This window comes from Marmota flaviventris, chromosome 17, assembly GCF_047511675.1.
Source record: "Marmota flaviventris isolate mMarFla1 chromosome 17, mMarFla1.hap1, whole genome shotgun sequence".
Classification (NCBI taxonomy): domain Eukaryota; kingdom Metazoa; phylum Chordata; class Mammalia; order Rodentia; family Sciuridae; genus Marmota; species Marmota flaviventris.
Window position 1 is genome coordinate 24,170,851 of NC_092514.1, and position 14,032 is coordinate 24,184,882.

The window sequence follows — 14,032 nt, forward strand, 5'->3', positions numbered from 1 at the left end:
AACACTTTCTGGCTCAGAAACTTCTAGACCATGCAGATAGAGTAAATGTATACCCCAAATCCACATCAACAGCCTTGGAGCTAAGAATTTTCAGGCAAAACTTCTTCCTCACTGACAGCACAAGCCAAAGCTGACAGCCTTCCATGGGGGAAAGCCCTCCGGTTTCTGCTGAAGGGCCTTTTTCTAATTCAGTCTTTCAATGAGAATGTAGCTTTCAAGAATCCTTGAAGGGAATCTGTATCAAATCCCTGCTTCATGTGGGCCCAAAGCCTTGTCTCCCATCCACCATGGCTGTTGAGGACCGAGCCCCTGATTCCTGAGGTTAGCAAAACCTCTGGGCAGCCAAAGCATCTATCTGAATGACATAATTTGACTTCTTTGAAATTTGTTGACATTTTCTTCATTGCCTGGAACATGAAGAATCTTTAAATATCCTTTGACAACAAAACATAGATGTGCTCTCCATCTATAGAACACAAAGTATGGTGTTTGTGAAAGAAAATACATTATATCACCATAATCTATAAGTTAAAATTATTTTTCCACTTCCTCTGTCCAAAACCAAAGAGGGATTTGTTGACCTTCTCACCATGGTTTTGATTTTGTTAATTCTATTTTGATTTCTTTGAATTTGAATTTTTAAAAAATCTTTTCTAATATTGCTGTTCTAAAATATGATGTCTTATGCCCAGTCTCTGCATGAAACTGGTTCTTGTGTTTTTTCTCTCTGGAAGCTTTAGATATTTCATTTCCTAAAGGACTCTGGAATCTTATCATCCTTCATTGTTTTGGACTTTGGATGGACATTTCCAATCTGGAGATTTGCATATCTCCATTCTGAGATAGTCTCTAATACAACTTTTTAAAATTCCCTTCCCTTTATTTCTTTGCTCTTTCTGGGACTACAAATATGGAAATGTTAGGCTTCCTAGATGGATCCTCTGATTTTCTCAACTTCTCTCTCTGTTATTTCTCATTTCTTTGACTTTGGCGGAGTTTTCTTCCAATTAATTTATTGAATATTCAAAGTTCAAAAAAAATCTTCTTTGTTTTTGTTATTCATTTTAGTAGTAATTCTGCTGCCCAAATGCAGTGTCCTATCCCTCTGAAGATAATAATTATGGCTTATTTGAAATTTTCTTCTGCTTCCTGAAGGGTGTCTGTTTCCTCTGAATCCTGTTTTTGTTGGCTTCTTGTTTCTCTTCTCTTCTCTTTACTCCCTCCCCCCGTTTTCACCCTCTTCTCTGTAAGATTGTCTCCAAATATCTGTTCAAATTCAAGAGTGAAGCTCTAAAAAGCTGAGTCAATGGTGGACCTCATGGTGGGTAGTCAGATGGTCACGGTCCATTCCATGGGGGAAACCCAAACATGAGTATCTGTAGTCTCTTTCCCAGAATAGCTTTGTTTTTCCAGAAGAGTCCATCAGGCTTGGGGAGGGAAGGGCTGATGGGATAGGCCTGCTGCTGTGTGTCACTCTGGACCAGGGTTGGGCAAGGCCCTAGGAATCTCACCATGCTGTGAGCAGACTACCACATACTCCACCTGCTGGAGCACAGCCCTTCCCTCCATCTGCTTCCATCGGTGATGTCTCCAAGTCGAGTCTCTGGCTATTTCTCTGACCTCTCAGACAGGGAGAGGGCTTGTGGCTGGGCTGTCCAGGGCAAATGAGAACCTAAAGGATTTTGTCAGATTCTCCTCATTCCTACCAGCTGCAGAGCTGAGAGCCTCCAGCCCATACCCCTTTGCTGACCAGAATCTTGGTCCTTGTGTTTGACCCTTCCTCTTCTTTGGTAAGTTTCCACTGCCATTTCTCTACTACAGTATTGTGGTGTAGAACTGCAGATGTCTTCAGCTCTCATCAATGATGCACCTCCTTGTTTGGAGGTGGATTCCAAGAGGGGGAAAGTGAGACAATATGTACTTTGCCATTTTGAAATCAGAAATCCTCATCCCTTTATTTTAAAAACATTTTTTAATTTTTTTTTTTTTTTAGTTATTGATGGACACAAGACCTTTATCTGATTTATTTTTATGTGGTGCTGAGGATGGAACCCAGTGCCTTACACATGCTAGGCAAGTACTCTACCACTGAGCCCCCAGCTCCAGCCCCAAATTTTTATTTTTATTTTAGATATGCCTCTAGTAAATAGCATACAATCGAGTTTTTGTTCAGACTCAGTCTGAAGTCTTTTGGCTTTGTTTTTGTTTTATAGGATAAAAAAGAATGTAACATAAAATGTACCACCTTGGTTGTTTTTAAGTGTGTAGCTCAGGGATGTGAATTAAGTATATTCTCACGGTTGTGAAACATTTGGTTTTTTCAACAAGTGAAAGTTTAATCCATGGGTAACTTTATGTGCTATTTGACCTTTACTCTGCCACCTTTTTAAAAATATTTATTTATTTATTTTAGTTGCAGTTGGACACAATACCTTTATTTCACTTATTTATTTTTTTTATGTGGTGCTGAGGATCGAACCCAGGGTCTCACACATGCGAGGCGAGTGCTCTACCGCTCAGCCCCAGCCCCAGCCCCTACTCTGCCATCTTATGCCGTGCTTTCTGGTTTTTTGAATGTCCTTTGCTGTTTCTTTATGCTATATTCCTCAGGTTTTACTTGCTCCTTCCCTCCTCCCCTGCAGATGATCTGGAAGTGATATGTACTTCTTTTTCTATCAGTGGTTACCTTTAAATAAAAAGATGTATATTAGAAATTATACTTAAATGTTAGTACTCCAGTGAAGCCGGCTTCTAGCACTGTCATAGATATTTCCCCCCCGTTGTATATTACGTTGGTAGATTTTGAATGAATTCCACCATGGGAACAAAAATCACGTTCACCAAGTCTTTAAGGATCCTAAATACAAAAAATCCGAGATGCCATTTTCTTGTTTTTCTTCTTTATATCTGCCCATCATATTTTGGCCTCTTTCCCTGAATTCGTTTTCCTAAATCAGTTCCTTAAATAATTACTGTCCTCTAAATCTTCCATGTCCCACTTTTTCTCTTGTTCCCTGGATTATCAAACCCACTTACAAGGACTTAGGCCAGTTTGTCAAAGACTCCCAAGTCTATACCTCCTGCTTTGACCTTCACCCCTGAATTTCTGAATAAGTTAGTGGGAACTGAATGTCCCACAACACCCTGATATTTAAAACCAAAACCAGTAACACCAGATAGTTAAGAGGTCTCTAGAGCTAACCTGTCTGGGTTCAGCTCTTAGCTCTGCTATTTATTGGTGATGTGACTTTCAGCAAGTTACTCAGTCTCTCCATGCCTCAGTCTCATTATGTAAAATGAGGATAATACTATCACCTCCTCAGTCTAGAAGTGGTAGGATTAAGTAATTGTTGAGCAAGCATTATGTATGCTATTAGCAATGGGAATGAAAAATTCACATTTTATGTCCCTACTCTTGTTCAATGATACTATCGTACCCAATCACCTGTGTTAGAAACCTGGGAACACCTTCCTCAATTTCCCCATGTCCTTCTGGTTTTCTCCATCAAACACTTCTCAAATCTCTCCCTTTCTCTCTGGCTTCCTTCTTGACCGACCATTCTAGTTGGTCTAGGTTTGAAGGAGCCTGGGACTTTCAGTGCTAAAACCAGGAAAGTTCCAGGCAAATCCTTGGTTACCCAAGGTCCAGACCTTCATCCATCTCTCTTTGCTAGACAAATATGGTAGCCTTCCAGGTGATCTCCCTAACACAATTCCCATGTTCCTTAAGCCCACTTTCCACATCTCTGCCTAAGTCATCTTTCTAAAACACAATTCTGACATGTCACTCCACTCTTGGAACCCTTCCATCATTTCTCATTCTCCAAGGGCAGAAAGATTTCCAGAGCCAGATGCGATGGTGCATGTCAATCATCCCAGTTACTCAGGAGGCTGAGGCAGGAGGGTTGCAAATTCAAGGTAACTCAGTGCAACCCTGTGTCAAAATAAAAAGTAAAAAGGTCTGGGGGCATAGCTCAGTGGTAGAGCAGCCTAGACTAGGAAGCAGGGGAGGGAGGGAAGGCAGGCTGGCTCTATGGGGCTCCTCTTCCTCTCCATCTGCAGCATTGGCCTCTCCTTTCAGGCCCTCTCTGCCAAGGGATTTGGAAGTGTTCTGGAAGTCACACCCCTTGCTTATGCTGTCTGCCCAGAAACCCCTTTCCTCCCTTCTTCTTTCACACCTTGTTTTTGTAACTCCTCATCCTGCAAGATGAGAGACTCTCATCTCCCTGGGAGGCCTGTCTGGATGCTCTTCTTCCCTCCACATTCTGGCCCCTCTTCCCACTCCTTGGTGAGCTAGAGAGGCCCCACCTCTATAATCTGCTTCATATTCCTGGGGACACAGCCATTTGCAACTCTGGAAATGGCACCACAGTTTAGGGGGTCCATGGGCTCAGGTCCCTGGTCTTAATCCTCCCTGTTCCCCTAGCACTCAGTGTGCCTGGCACACAACAGGTTTCACCAGATGTTTACCAGTCCTCCCTCTGTGACATCCCAGAACCAGAAGCCCACTTCCTCTGAGCACCCACCCACTGTAGGAGAGCTCTGGTTGGCGGAGAGATCTGCCTTCCCAAAGGGTAGCATGATGTTTAAGCTTTAAGCTCCACAGTGGACCTTTTTACTCTTATGTTGTATTTCCTCTTTCAAAGTCAGTTCCTTACTTCTGTTTTCAATGACCTCTTTAAACAACCTTGGTCAGGGGCTTTCTGAACATCTAAATTTATCACCTCAGCAAGTTCCCTTTTGTCTCTGAACTGATTTACTCAGGGGGGAATTCCAGTACCTGTGCTTTCCTCTTGGAAGCCAGGTGGGTTCATAAGCATCTCCTGTCCAAATGGCTCAGAAAGTAAACATTGGGCAGCCAGGGGAAGTTCGTGGTTGAGCTGTAGCAAAGCTGCTCCCAGCTCAGAGAACAGTGTGGGCAAGGGCATGAGGACTGGCCTGGTGAGTTTAAGGATCAGCAAAGATGTGACATTGACTGAACTGCAAATTTGATAGAGGACAGCAATGGCGAATAAGGCAAGAACACAAGAATTGGGGCTTGGGGGTTTGGAAAGCAAGAAGTGATCGAAAAGAACAGGAAGCCGTCAGCAGCATTTTGCCCACCCCCTCATCTTGTGGGGACGTGCACCCTTTGCAAGTTCTGCATCTGACCGTTTCCACGGGCATCCACCATTGCCACATTTATAAACTACAGTCCGAGACTCCTGACCATCTTGTGGTCCTCATGGGACAAAGTCCAGCAGGGAGGGTGTGTCTAAGCTGCAAAACACAAAGGAGAAAGGAAAGGCACCTGCTGACACTGTGGGCAGGTGGAAGGATGCCCTGAGACTGCATTTGTTATAAAGAGGACAGGGCCAGGTCCTGAGTGGGGACATGGAAACCCAGGTCCTGCTAGACACACCTGGAGCAGCCTGATGCAGGGCAATGAGCACTTAGCTGGGAGTTGGCAAGCTGGGCCCCATACCACTGTGCAACCTTGAGCAGGTGACACTGATCCCCCCTGGCCTTGGTGTTCCCACCAGGTGCAATTCAGTCATGGTCCTGTTAACTGCCACCAACTGAATGTACCTGGCTTTCCTATAGCCCCAGTTCAATAAGAATTCCAACCCCCTACAATATCTCCAGAAATTTCTGGAAGATTCCTGGTGATATCCCAATGCTGACAGGTACCCAGTTAGCTGTCCACCAAGCGCCCACTAGGTTTCAATGCCCCTGCCCCCACTGTCCACAAGCAACCCCATGCCTGTGGCTGAGAGACCCAAGGCACCAAAGCTGCTTCAGTTTCTGTTACAAAGCCAGGAGAAGTCCCCACTTTCCTTTGTCACCCTCTGTCATGGGGTCCTCCTTGCCACCCATGAAGGTTTTGGTAAATCTTTCTGACTTCACTCACAATTCACCTGTTCAGATTGACATGTCTGAGGATGGGGTGGTGGTAGAAGGGGTCTTAGGCTAGGAGACAACCAAAGAGAAAAAGAATCCACAGTGGGAACCCCACATACACCCATGACAACTGAGGCTTCATCACTGAGACCTCTGTTCACACTTGGGTCCTTGGAAAATTATAATTAATAATAATAATAATAATAATAATAATAATAATAATAATAAATAGTCACCATTCTTACAGTTTTTATCATATCAGGCACTGTTCCAAAAACTTAGCATATGCTATCTCAGTTAATGTTCAGAATAGTCCTACAAAGTGATTGCTATTATCGCCATATTTTTTTTTCTAAATAGCACAGAGAGATTAAGAAACATGTCCCAAATCACACAGTTAGTAAATAGCAGAGACAGGATTAGAACCTGGGCAATCTGGTTTAGAGACTGCTTAGACTCTCCTCCTGGGAGATTCTTGCACACTCTGCCTGCAGACTTCTGGCTGACCTACCCCAACTGTGAAAGTTCAGCTGACATTCCCAGACACGGTTCAGGTTGCTGTTGCTATCTGACAATGAAATAGTGGGTTGACTTGTGGTTCTCGCCTCTGCATCCACGATCAACTCAAGGATCTCTAATCTTATGTGTGGTTCTTATGAACAGCCAGGATTGAGAACTGACTCTTGCAACTTCAGAGTTCTAGGGCTGCAAATTACCCAAAGCTGCTACCCATGTGTGGAAGGGATTAGAGACACAGAAAAGCCCTCTGAAAGTCCCACCTGTACCCACAATGCTCCAAGTCCTCTACCCCATGGTCTCCAGAGCAGCCCTCTCAGGTGGAGGATTGGATAGATGCCTGGGGCCTGCTTTACTTTGGCCTGGTCTGAGGTTTGTGTACTTGGTTGCTTTCTGGACCCTCTCTCTATGCCCCAGTTAAATAATTTTGTGTGTAATTTCATGCTGAGAACTAGGGCCAGGACTTATAAACCCTCTGAATGACTGCCCGGTTCTACACATAGCAACATATAGGAGGTGACTGGAAAATGTTTATTGATCAACCCTCTAACTCATGTCACTCAATAATCTGGCACACACCATCCACAGCATTCCAATTTCCATTCAGGTTTCAGGAAAACAATTAAGATTGGGGAAAAAATTGCAGAAACCATGCACGATCCAAAGGCAACCAAGAGGCAATTAATGTAGGATTATCACTGCTCAGAGTCACTTGCAGAAAGAGAGCCAGGGTCCTACCCTGTGGGCAGGACCGAAGAAACACACCAGATTCCAAGATAGGAGATGTCGGTAGGGACATCCACTGAGCAAAGGTGACACTCATGAGCTGTCTCTCTTACAGACAGTGACAAATACCTTCCGGACATCCAACATCCAGATCCAGAGCCAGGAACAGAAGCTGCTGACTCTGTCACTGGACAAGGACAGTCGGCGTACCTTCAGGGATGTGGTCAGGTGAGCTGGGCCCACCCCTAGGGCTCCAGGCCACATGGCACAGACCAAAGCAGGAGCCAGCTCATGCCATCTTCTACTGCTAGTTTCAGGTACCTCCTCAGAGGCAGAGCCTGGGTACGGGCTTCCGCCAATGCCCTGTGACTTAAATCCAGGAAGAAGAGGCAAATGAATGGCTATCACTGATCCAACCCCCTCTGCTGGCACTAGCCCCTCCCACACATGCTACCCTCCTGGGGCATCTGTGTCCCAGTTAATGCCAGCTTTCCAGGTTTTCCCCAGCAGGGTGTATTTAGGTAAGGAAAGCAGACAGACACACAGGTGACTGGATCCCCTGGGCAGCCCAGGCTCATAGTCTTCCTCCTCTGGATTTTTCTTCTTCCTTCTGCATTACCCTCTCTATTCCCTACAATAACAGATCTGCTTTTCAAACATCCAGGGAAGATCTGATCCCTGACATGGGTGCCCTGACATGGTCTTTCCCCATCACAGATTCGAGGTTGGTCCCTGCCCAGAGCCTCGTTCCAGGGCCCAGAAGTCCAAGACGTCATGGCTCAGTTTACAAGGGCAGAAGGAGATGGAAATGGCCAAAGCCAAGCCCAAATCCCTTCTGATGCCCATTAACACATTCTCCGGCATCGTCCAGTGAGTCGCTGGGGCAGCAGAAGAGCTGGGTCTAAGGATGATAGGCCCAAGAAGAAGAAAAACACTACCCCTCCAGCCCTCCAGCACTTACCCACAGTCAGAACAAGGCCTGGCTCCACTGGGCAGCCCTGGCTTTGACCAGGAGACAATGAGTGCCTGAGAGTGCACACAGCTTGGCTGTGGAGTATGTGGCGGAACAGGACCCACACCAAGGCCAGGGGATCACCCAGCAAGACTGTGATGTCATGAAAGTACCCATACATAGCTTAGCTTGTCACATAAATATCCATACCTGCATTTATTTCCAACTCCTACTTCTCCCACTGTCTTTGCCCACGCGAGCTCCCCACCCACCTCTGAAGGTCAGAGCTACTGTTTTGGCTGGAGCCCTGTGGCCAAGGGGAAAATCAAAAGTAGATATACACAACTGCACCTGTGCCCTCCTGAGTCTGTTCCTTTCCTTCTTGGGCCACTACTCACCTCATCTATGCCCAGGAGGGGCCTCTCCGGGTGGAGGAGGAAATAACAGAGTCAATAAATGTACATTAAAGTGTTTCTGCTTTCATCTAATACCTGGTGATATTTGCATTTTAATAAAAATCTGTGGGGAGGGGCAGCAGTACCTAATACAACCAATTGGACCCACTTAGGCCAGATAATGGTTTGGTGAAGTATTAACTGCTGTGTTCTATCACCCTGCCCCTTTCTCCTCTCATTCTTATTAATTTAAGGACTCTTAAATTAATTGTCCCTAAATAGAAGTGGGAAAGCAGGATAGTGCCGCAGTCTGGCTGGGCACAAATCACGAGCCACTGAAGCAGGAACAAACTTTATTTTTGAACTGCAGGAAAACACTTCACACAGCTCCCGGGGAATCCTCCCGAACGCCACGCGGCTTGTCCAGGAACCCCCAGCCGGAAATATCTCTCTTGGAAATCCCTCCTCCTGCACTTCCCCAACCAATGGGAACTCTCGGGGAATCCCCGGAAATCCCCACGAGAACTCCAAAATAGTGCGAGAACTCAAAAGTTGCGGCAGAGGCGGATAGTAATGCCTCGCCTGTCAATCAATACTGTTGGCAAAATGCCAGGGGCCATACAGACTCCGCCGTGGCTCTCAGCAGGATAGTTTCAGAGGAGCCAGGAATTAAGGACATCGACATTTTTAAAAATTATATCCAGGAGTAAAATATAAAAGATCGATGACACAGCCCAAGTGACAGCCCCAGAACTAGGTATGGGATGGAGGAGAAAATAACAAAGAGAGAACACAAAAGCTTGGACTTGAGCCCAACCCTATCACCTGTGTGGAGTTCCCCAGGAATGCTGGCTATGGAGGTGGAGATGGTGGAAGAATCCCTCTGAAGTTTGGGGATTCAAGAGTAGAGAGGTGGGCACTTCATTTTTGGTCTAGTTGTCCTAGGAGTTGGGGGCAAGATCCAGGGCATATTCTCAAGGTCAAGGAGATGGATATAAGAAGAGCTATCTGGGGTATAGATGGACCCACGGGCAGCCTTAGAGCATGTCTCTGTGCCTCCACGGGGCATGGGAAGCAGGCAAAGACTTTCTCAGCGAGAAACAGACACAGCCAAGGAATCTCAAAGAGAAAAGGGTGCATCTGTGGGCTGCAGTGTGAAGCATGGCACCTGAAGGCCAGATATGGGTACCAGACGGAAAACGGTAGGGCAGGTTGCATGCCTCCTAGGCAGATCAGCCCAGGACAGGTCAAGATGGAGTCGCTGATGGATGTTATGGCTTCCACTGATGCTGCTTTCTGTGGCACCTGGAGAGGAAAGGGACTAGGGACAGTCCTCAGTGGGTCTGAGTGTTTCAAAACTCGAAATGACTACAGGGATCACTGAATTTGGTGCATTTACCTGGAAGCTAGATTTTATTTTTTCTGCATTGGTGTGATATAAACTGATTCATATCAATTTGAGCATTCACAATCACTAGGTTTTTAAGTAGACATCTGCAGAGTTTACCAGTTGTTAAGGTTAGGTGAGGGCTTTGAACCTCTTTCCCAGCATCCTGTCTACCAACTTACAATGAAAGCAAGTCTTGACCAAATTCTGCTACACAGAGATGATGGCAAGAAGCCCCTGCTCCCCCCCAATCCACAGCCAAATTAGGTGCTTGGAGCACAAGTCTTATGAGAAGTTTACTGAATCAGTGTCTGGACACTGGGCCACTTTGGAGCAAAGCCTATGGCACTCTTCCAAAGGGTTTGCACTGCTTGAATGTCTAGATTCTTCTGCCCTATTCAAGTGAAAGAGGAAATGCTTCTGAAAAAAAACTGTACCCAGTCCACTTTTGGGCACCACTAATTTTGCCAATGAAAAACTAGGCTAATAAATGAAGCCACTTCTGTTGATCTATGATTGTTGAAGTGCTTGTAGTAGCTGCCTCTGGAGTGTGGCATTTTGATTAAATGCTAACCAAGCACCTCTGGAGTGAATACTCACAAACACAGCAACTGGCCTACCTTTGGTATAGATTTAAAACTAGCCAGTACCTAATACTGTTCCAGGGCTCTGATGCACCATCAGGACTGCATCTGACTGCCCTCAGCTGTCAGTTCTATTAGGGATTATTCTGGCTGAAATAAATTGTGTCACCCATAGTCACAACTCTTCTAGGTGCAGCTCACGTGTAGTTCCGGGAACAAAAAACACTGCCTTCCTGAAACTTTGATTGTGATGCAAACACAATAAGCAAGGTAAACACGAGAAATAGAAATTATAGTGCATCTGACAGTGAAGTGCTATAGAGAAAAATTAAGCACAGGAGTGTGAGTCTTGGGGATGGCGGTAAAGGCTTGGCAATTTCACTTAGGGGGGACAGGAATGATCCCTATGGGTGGTCATTGATCAGGGGGCATTTAGCAAAGACCTGAAGAAGATGAGGGAGGGAGGAGACTCATGGATATCATTCATTCCATTTTTGCTCTCCCACCCCCCAGTTTGAGCATGAAAGTTTTACTCGCTAGAAACAATCCAGGAATTTAGCTCAAGTTCCTGGGCAATGCGGGGTAGCCAGGGGCCAGGTGGGGCCTGTGGCCAGGCTCAGAGCGCACTCTGCAGGCTTCTTCTCACGCCCCAGGTGCACCTGTGCACCACGGGGGAGGCGGGGTGAGGGCGGGAGGCTGGAGGACGTGGCAGGTGCAGCGGCTCCGCCCTCGCCGCCCCGCCCCCTGGGGGGCAGGGCCACTTCCGGGTCAGTGGCCGGACGTGGGGTGGGGGGGTGGCCGTTGGTCGCGTGACCGCAGCGCCGCCAGAGGCCGGAGGCGCAGTCCTGCTAACTCTGCGCTGGGATCCCAGAGCCTCCCTCCTGGGGACATGGGGACACACCTGCCCTGCGCCCCGCGCTGCCCTCCGCAGGTCCGGGTCTGACGGAGCTGGGCAGCCATGAGCGCGAACCCCCAGTGGGACGTCAGCAGGGCGCTGGGGGTGGCCAGGCTTTTCCACCTGTTGTGCGGAGTCCGGGATGCCTGTGTGACCCCGTTCCTGACCCTCTGCCTGAGACAGCTGGGCTTGGCCGCGCCCTGGGTAGGCATCCTAATGGGAACCAAGCACCTGATCGCAGCCTTCTGGGCTCCGTTCTGCGCCTTCCTGGCCAAAAGCTACCAGAAAAGGAGAGTGCTTCTGATCGTGTCGCTGCTTGGTTCGGTAGGAGCCAGCCTCTTCATGGTCCTCATCCCAGCCTCGGACAAAGATCTGGAATACCACTCTTGTAATAGAAGCAGTAGGGTGACCACTACAGTGGTACCCACAGGGGTCACGTTAGCTGTGAACAGCATCCCGGTCCAAGAGTCTGCCTCAAAGCACTCAGCAGGAGGGGCACCCAGCCTCCCAGCCAGGAGGGATCCCCGAATGGTGGAAGCCTCTAGCTTAAGAAATGGACCTGGTGAAAGTGACCAAGAAATGTTCAGTGATCTGTACAGATACTCAGTGGACTCCACTGAAGGAGCCTGGACCATGTCCCAGATTCTCCATTCTGTCACTTCAGGGGTGAAAGCTAATTCCTGGGAAGATGTTTTTGAGGCTTTCAACACTACCCTCACTTTGCTTCCTAAGGCCCCGGAGCTGGGAACTGTGGCCAACTCCTCAGTTGCCCAAGGGGAAGCTCAAGCCCTTCGCTTCTCCTTGGTAGGGTTGCGGTGGACTTTCATCCTCTCCCTGGGGTTCATGGTGTTCTGGGAGCTGCTGACCGCCCCTCTGGAGCAGGTGGCAGACGACAGCCTTTATGAATACCTGGATTTTGTGGATGCCACTGACCGATACAGAAGCCTGTGGATATGGAGATCACTGGGCATGGCAACAGGTGTGTGTGGCATTGCAGTCTTGGTAGAGCAGCTGGACTGCTTCCTGGTGACCAATGGCCCTCCGGGTGTGGTGAATTTCTATGGTTATTCGCTGATCAGCACCCTGGCCTTACTGGTGAGCATTACGTTTCCTGTCCCCATCTACCGGCGTCAGGAGCCCAGCTACAAAACCGTCAAAGCACTGTCTCTTGTCGGGGGCGACGCCCGCCTCGTTCTCCTAGCCCTCACTGTCATTTTGATAGGAGCTGTTGTCAGTACCGTGCAGAACTTTCTGTTCTGGCACATGATGGACCATGGCAGCAGAGAGTTAGTGATGGGTTTCTCCATTGCCCTGGGCTTGCTGGGGGAAATTCTGCTCCATCCATTCAAAACTGCATTGCTTAAGAAACTGACCAGGGTGGGTGTGATAGGGCTGGGGCTGGGCTGCCTTGCCGGGCAGCTGCTCTACTACTCTTTCCTCTGGAACTGGTGGTCTATCCTCCCTGTTCAGATCCTGAGTGCCGTCAGCAGCGGTGCTCTATGGTGGGCTGTGGGAGCCTCCATAGAGGACCTGGCCTCCCCTGGCACAGAGAGGCCTCTGAGTACCATGTTCCAAAGTCACTTTTACGGTGGTGGCTGTAGCCTGGGCAGCTTCGTGGGGGGCTTCGTGGCCATGCACTTCGGCCTGGCTGTGCTCTACCAGGCCTGCTGTGTGCTCCTGTTGCTCTGGTTAGCCCTGTTCCTGTCCGTCCAGCTGAGGCTGCCCCAAGACCGGAAGATCAACTACTCAAAGCTGCTGACTGTGGAGGGAGGTGACACCAGCGACTCTGAGCAGGGCTCAGAACGGGACTGGCTTGTGAAGGCCATGAGGGAGGAGCACTCAGACTGGAAGGGCTGAGAGGAGGTCTCAGTGCTGGGAAGGGACTAACGGATCGACAAAACTGTCTGCTGAGGACAGAATCCTGCCCTGGACTACCGGGAGCCTTGGGGATGAGGAGGCACGTCAATGCCAAAGGCCCAAATGGATCATCTCATTGCATGATTTTCTTTACTTTTGTAGTAAAAAGAGATTTGACTCTTTCTCTTTTTTTGCCGCTTTAAAACAATGGAGGAAGAATACATTTGCTTTAAAACATTCTTTTGTATTCACTTTTTTTTTTTTTTTTTTGGTACTGGTGGATTGAACCAAGGGGAACTCTATCACTGAGCCCTCTCACCAGCCCTTTTTATTTATTTATTTATTTATTTATTTATTTATTTGAGACAGGGCCTTGCTAAGTTGCCCAAGCTGGCCTCAAACTTGTGATCCTCCTGCCTCAGCCTCCCAAATTTCTGGGATTACAGATGTTCACCATTGTACCTAGCTTTTTCAATGTATTTTGATGGAGAAGTTTTGCAGGAGCTTCAATTGCACTGATTCTGGTGCTGTTGGATCCAGCAATGGCTGAAGTGATCTAATCAAAATGGAGGTGCCAGTAAGGCAAAAAAAAGGCCTGCCAGATACAATGGCCAGGCAGGGTGACTGACTTAGATGAGCCTTGCAGTCCCATGGGTCATAGAGGCCTGATCCTATAAAAACCATGCTGGGGCCAGGAAACAGTAGCAGTGGACACCCAACCCTCTCCCCATAAAGAGCACCCACATTCACCCCAGTGCTTAAGTTCCCTATGGGAGAAAATAATAGGGCAGTACTGTGTATTGGGGGTCAATAGGTTTCATTCATATTCTCAAATATGTA

General features: G+C 47.6%; 2 protein-coding genes across 6 annotated transcripts in view; both read left to right on the forward strand.

Moving 5' to 3' along the window:
- Pik3r6 (phosphoinositide-3-kinase regulatory subunit 6) overlaps window positions 1-8,562 on the forward strand; it is a 59,244-nt gene extending 50,682 nt beyond the window's left edge. For all 5 annotated transcript variants that reach the window (XM_027946828.2, XM_027946827.2, XM_027946830.2 and 2 more), the window contains 2 exons: window positions 7,238-7,350; window positions 7,840-8,562. In XM_027946828.2, coding sequence (XP_027802629.2) covers window positions 7,238-7,350; window positions 7,840-7,996 — 270 coding nt within the window. In that variant the 3' untranslated portion in view covers window positions 7,997-8,562. The remainder of the gene's footprint in view (window positions 1-7,237; window positions 7,351-7,839) is intronic.
- Window positions 8,563-11,254: 2,692 nt separating this feature from the next.
- Mfsd6l (major facilitator superfamily domain containing 6 like) lies at window positions 11,255-13,429 on the forward strand. Its single transcript, XM_027946895.2, has one exon. The coding sequence runs from the start codon at window positions 11,399-11,401 to the stop codon at window positions 13,190-13,192; it is 1,794 nt and encodes a 597-aa protein (XP_027802696.2). The 5' UTR covers window positions 11,255-11,398; the 3' UTR covers window positions 13,193-13,429.
- The last annotated feature ends 603 nt before the right edge of the window (window positions 13,430-14,032 follow it).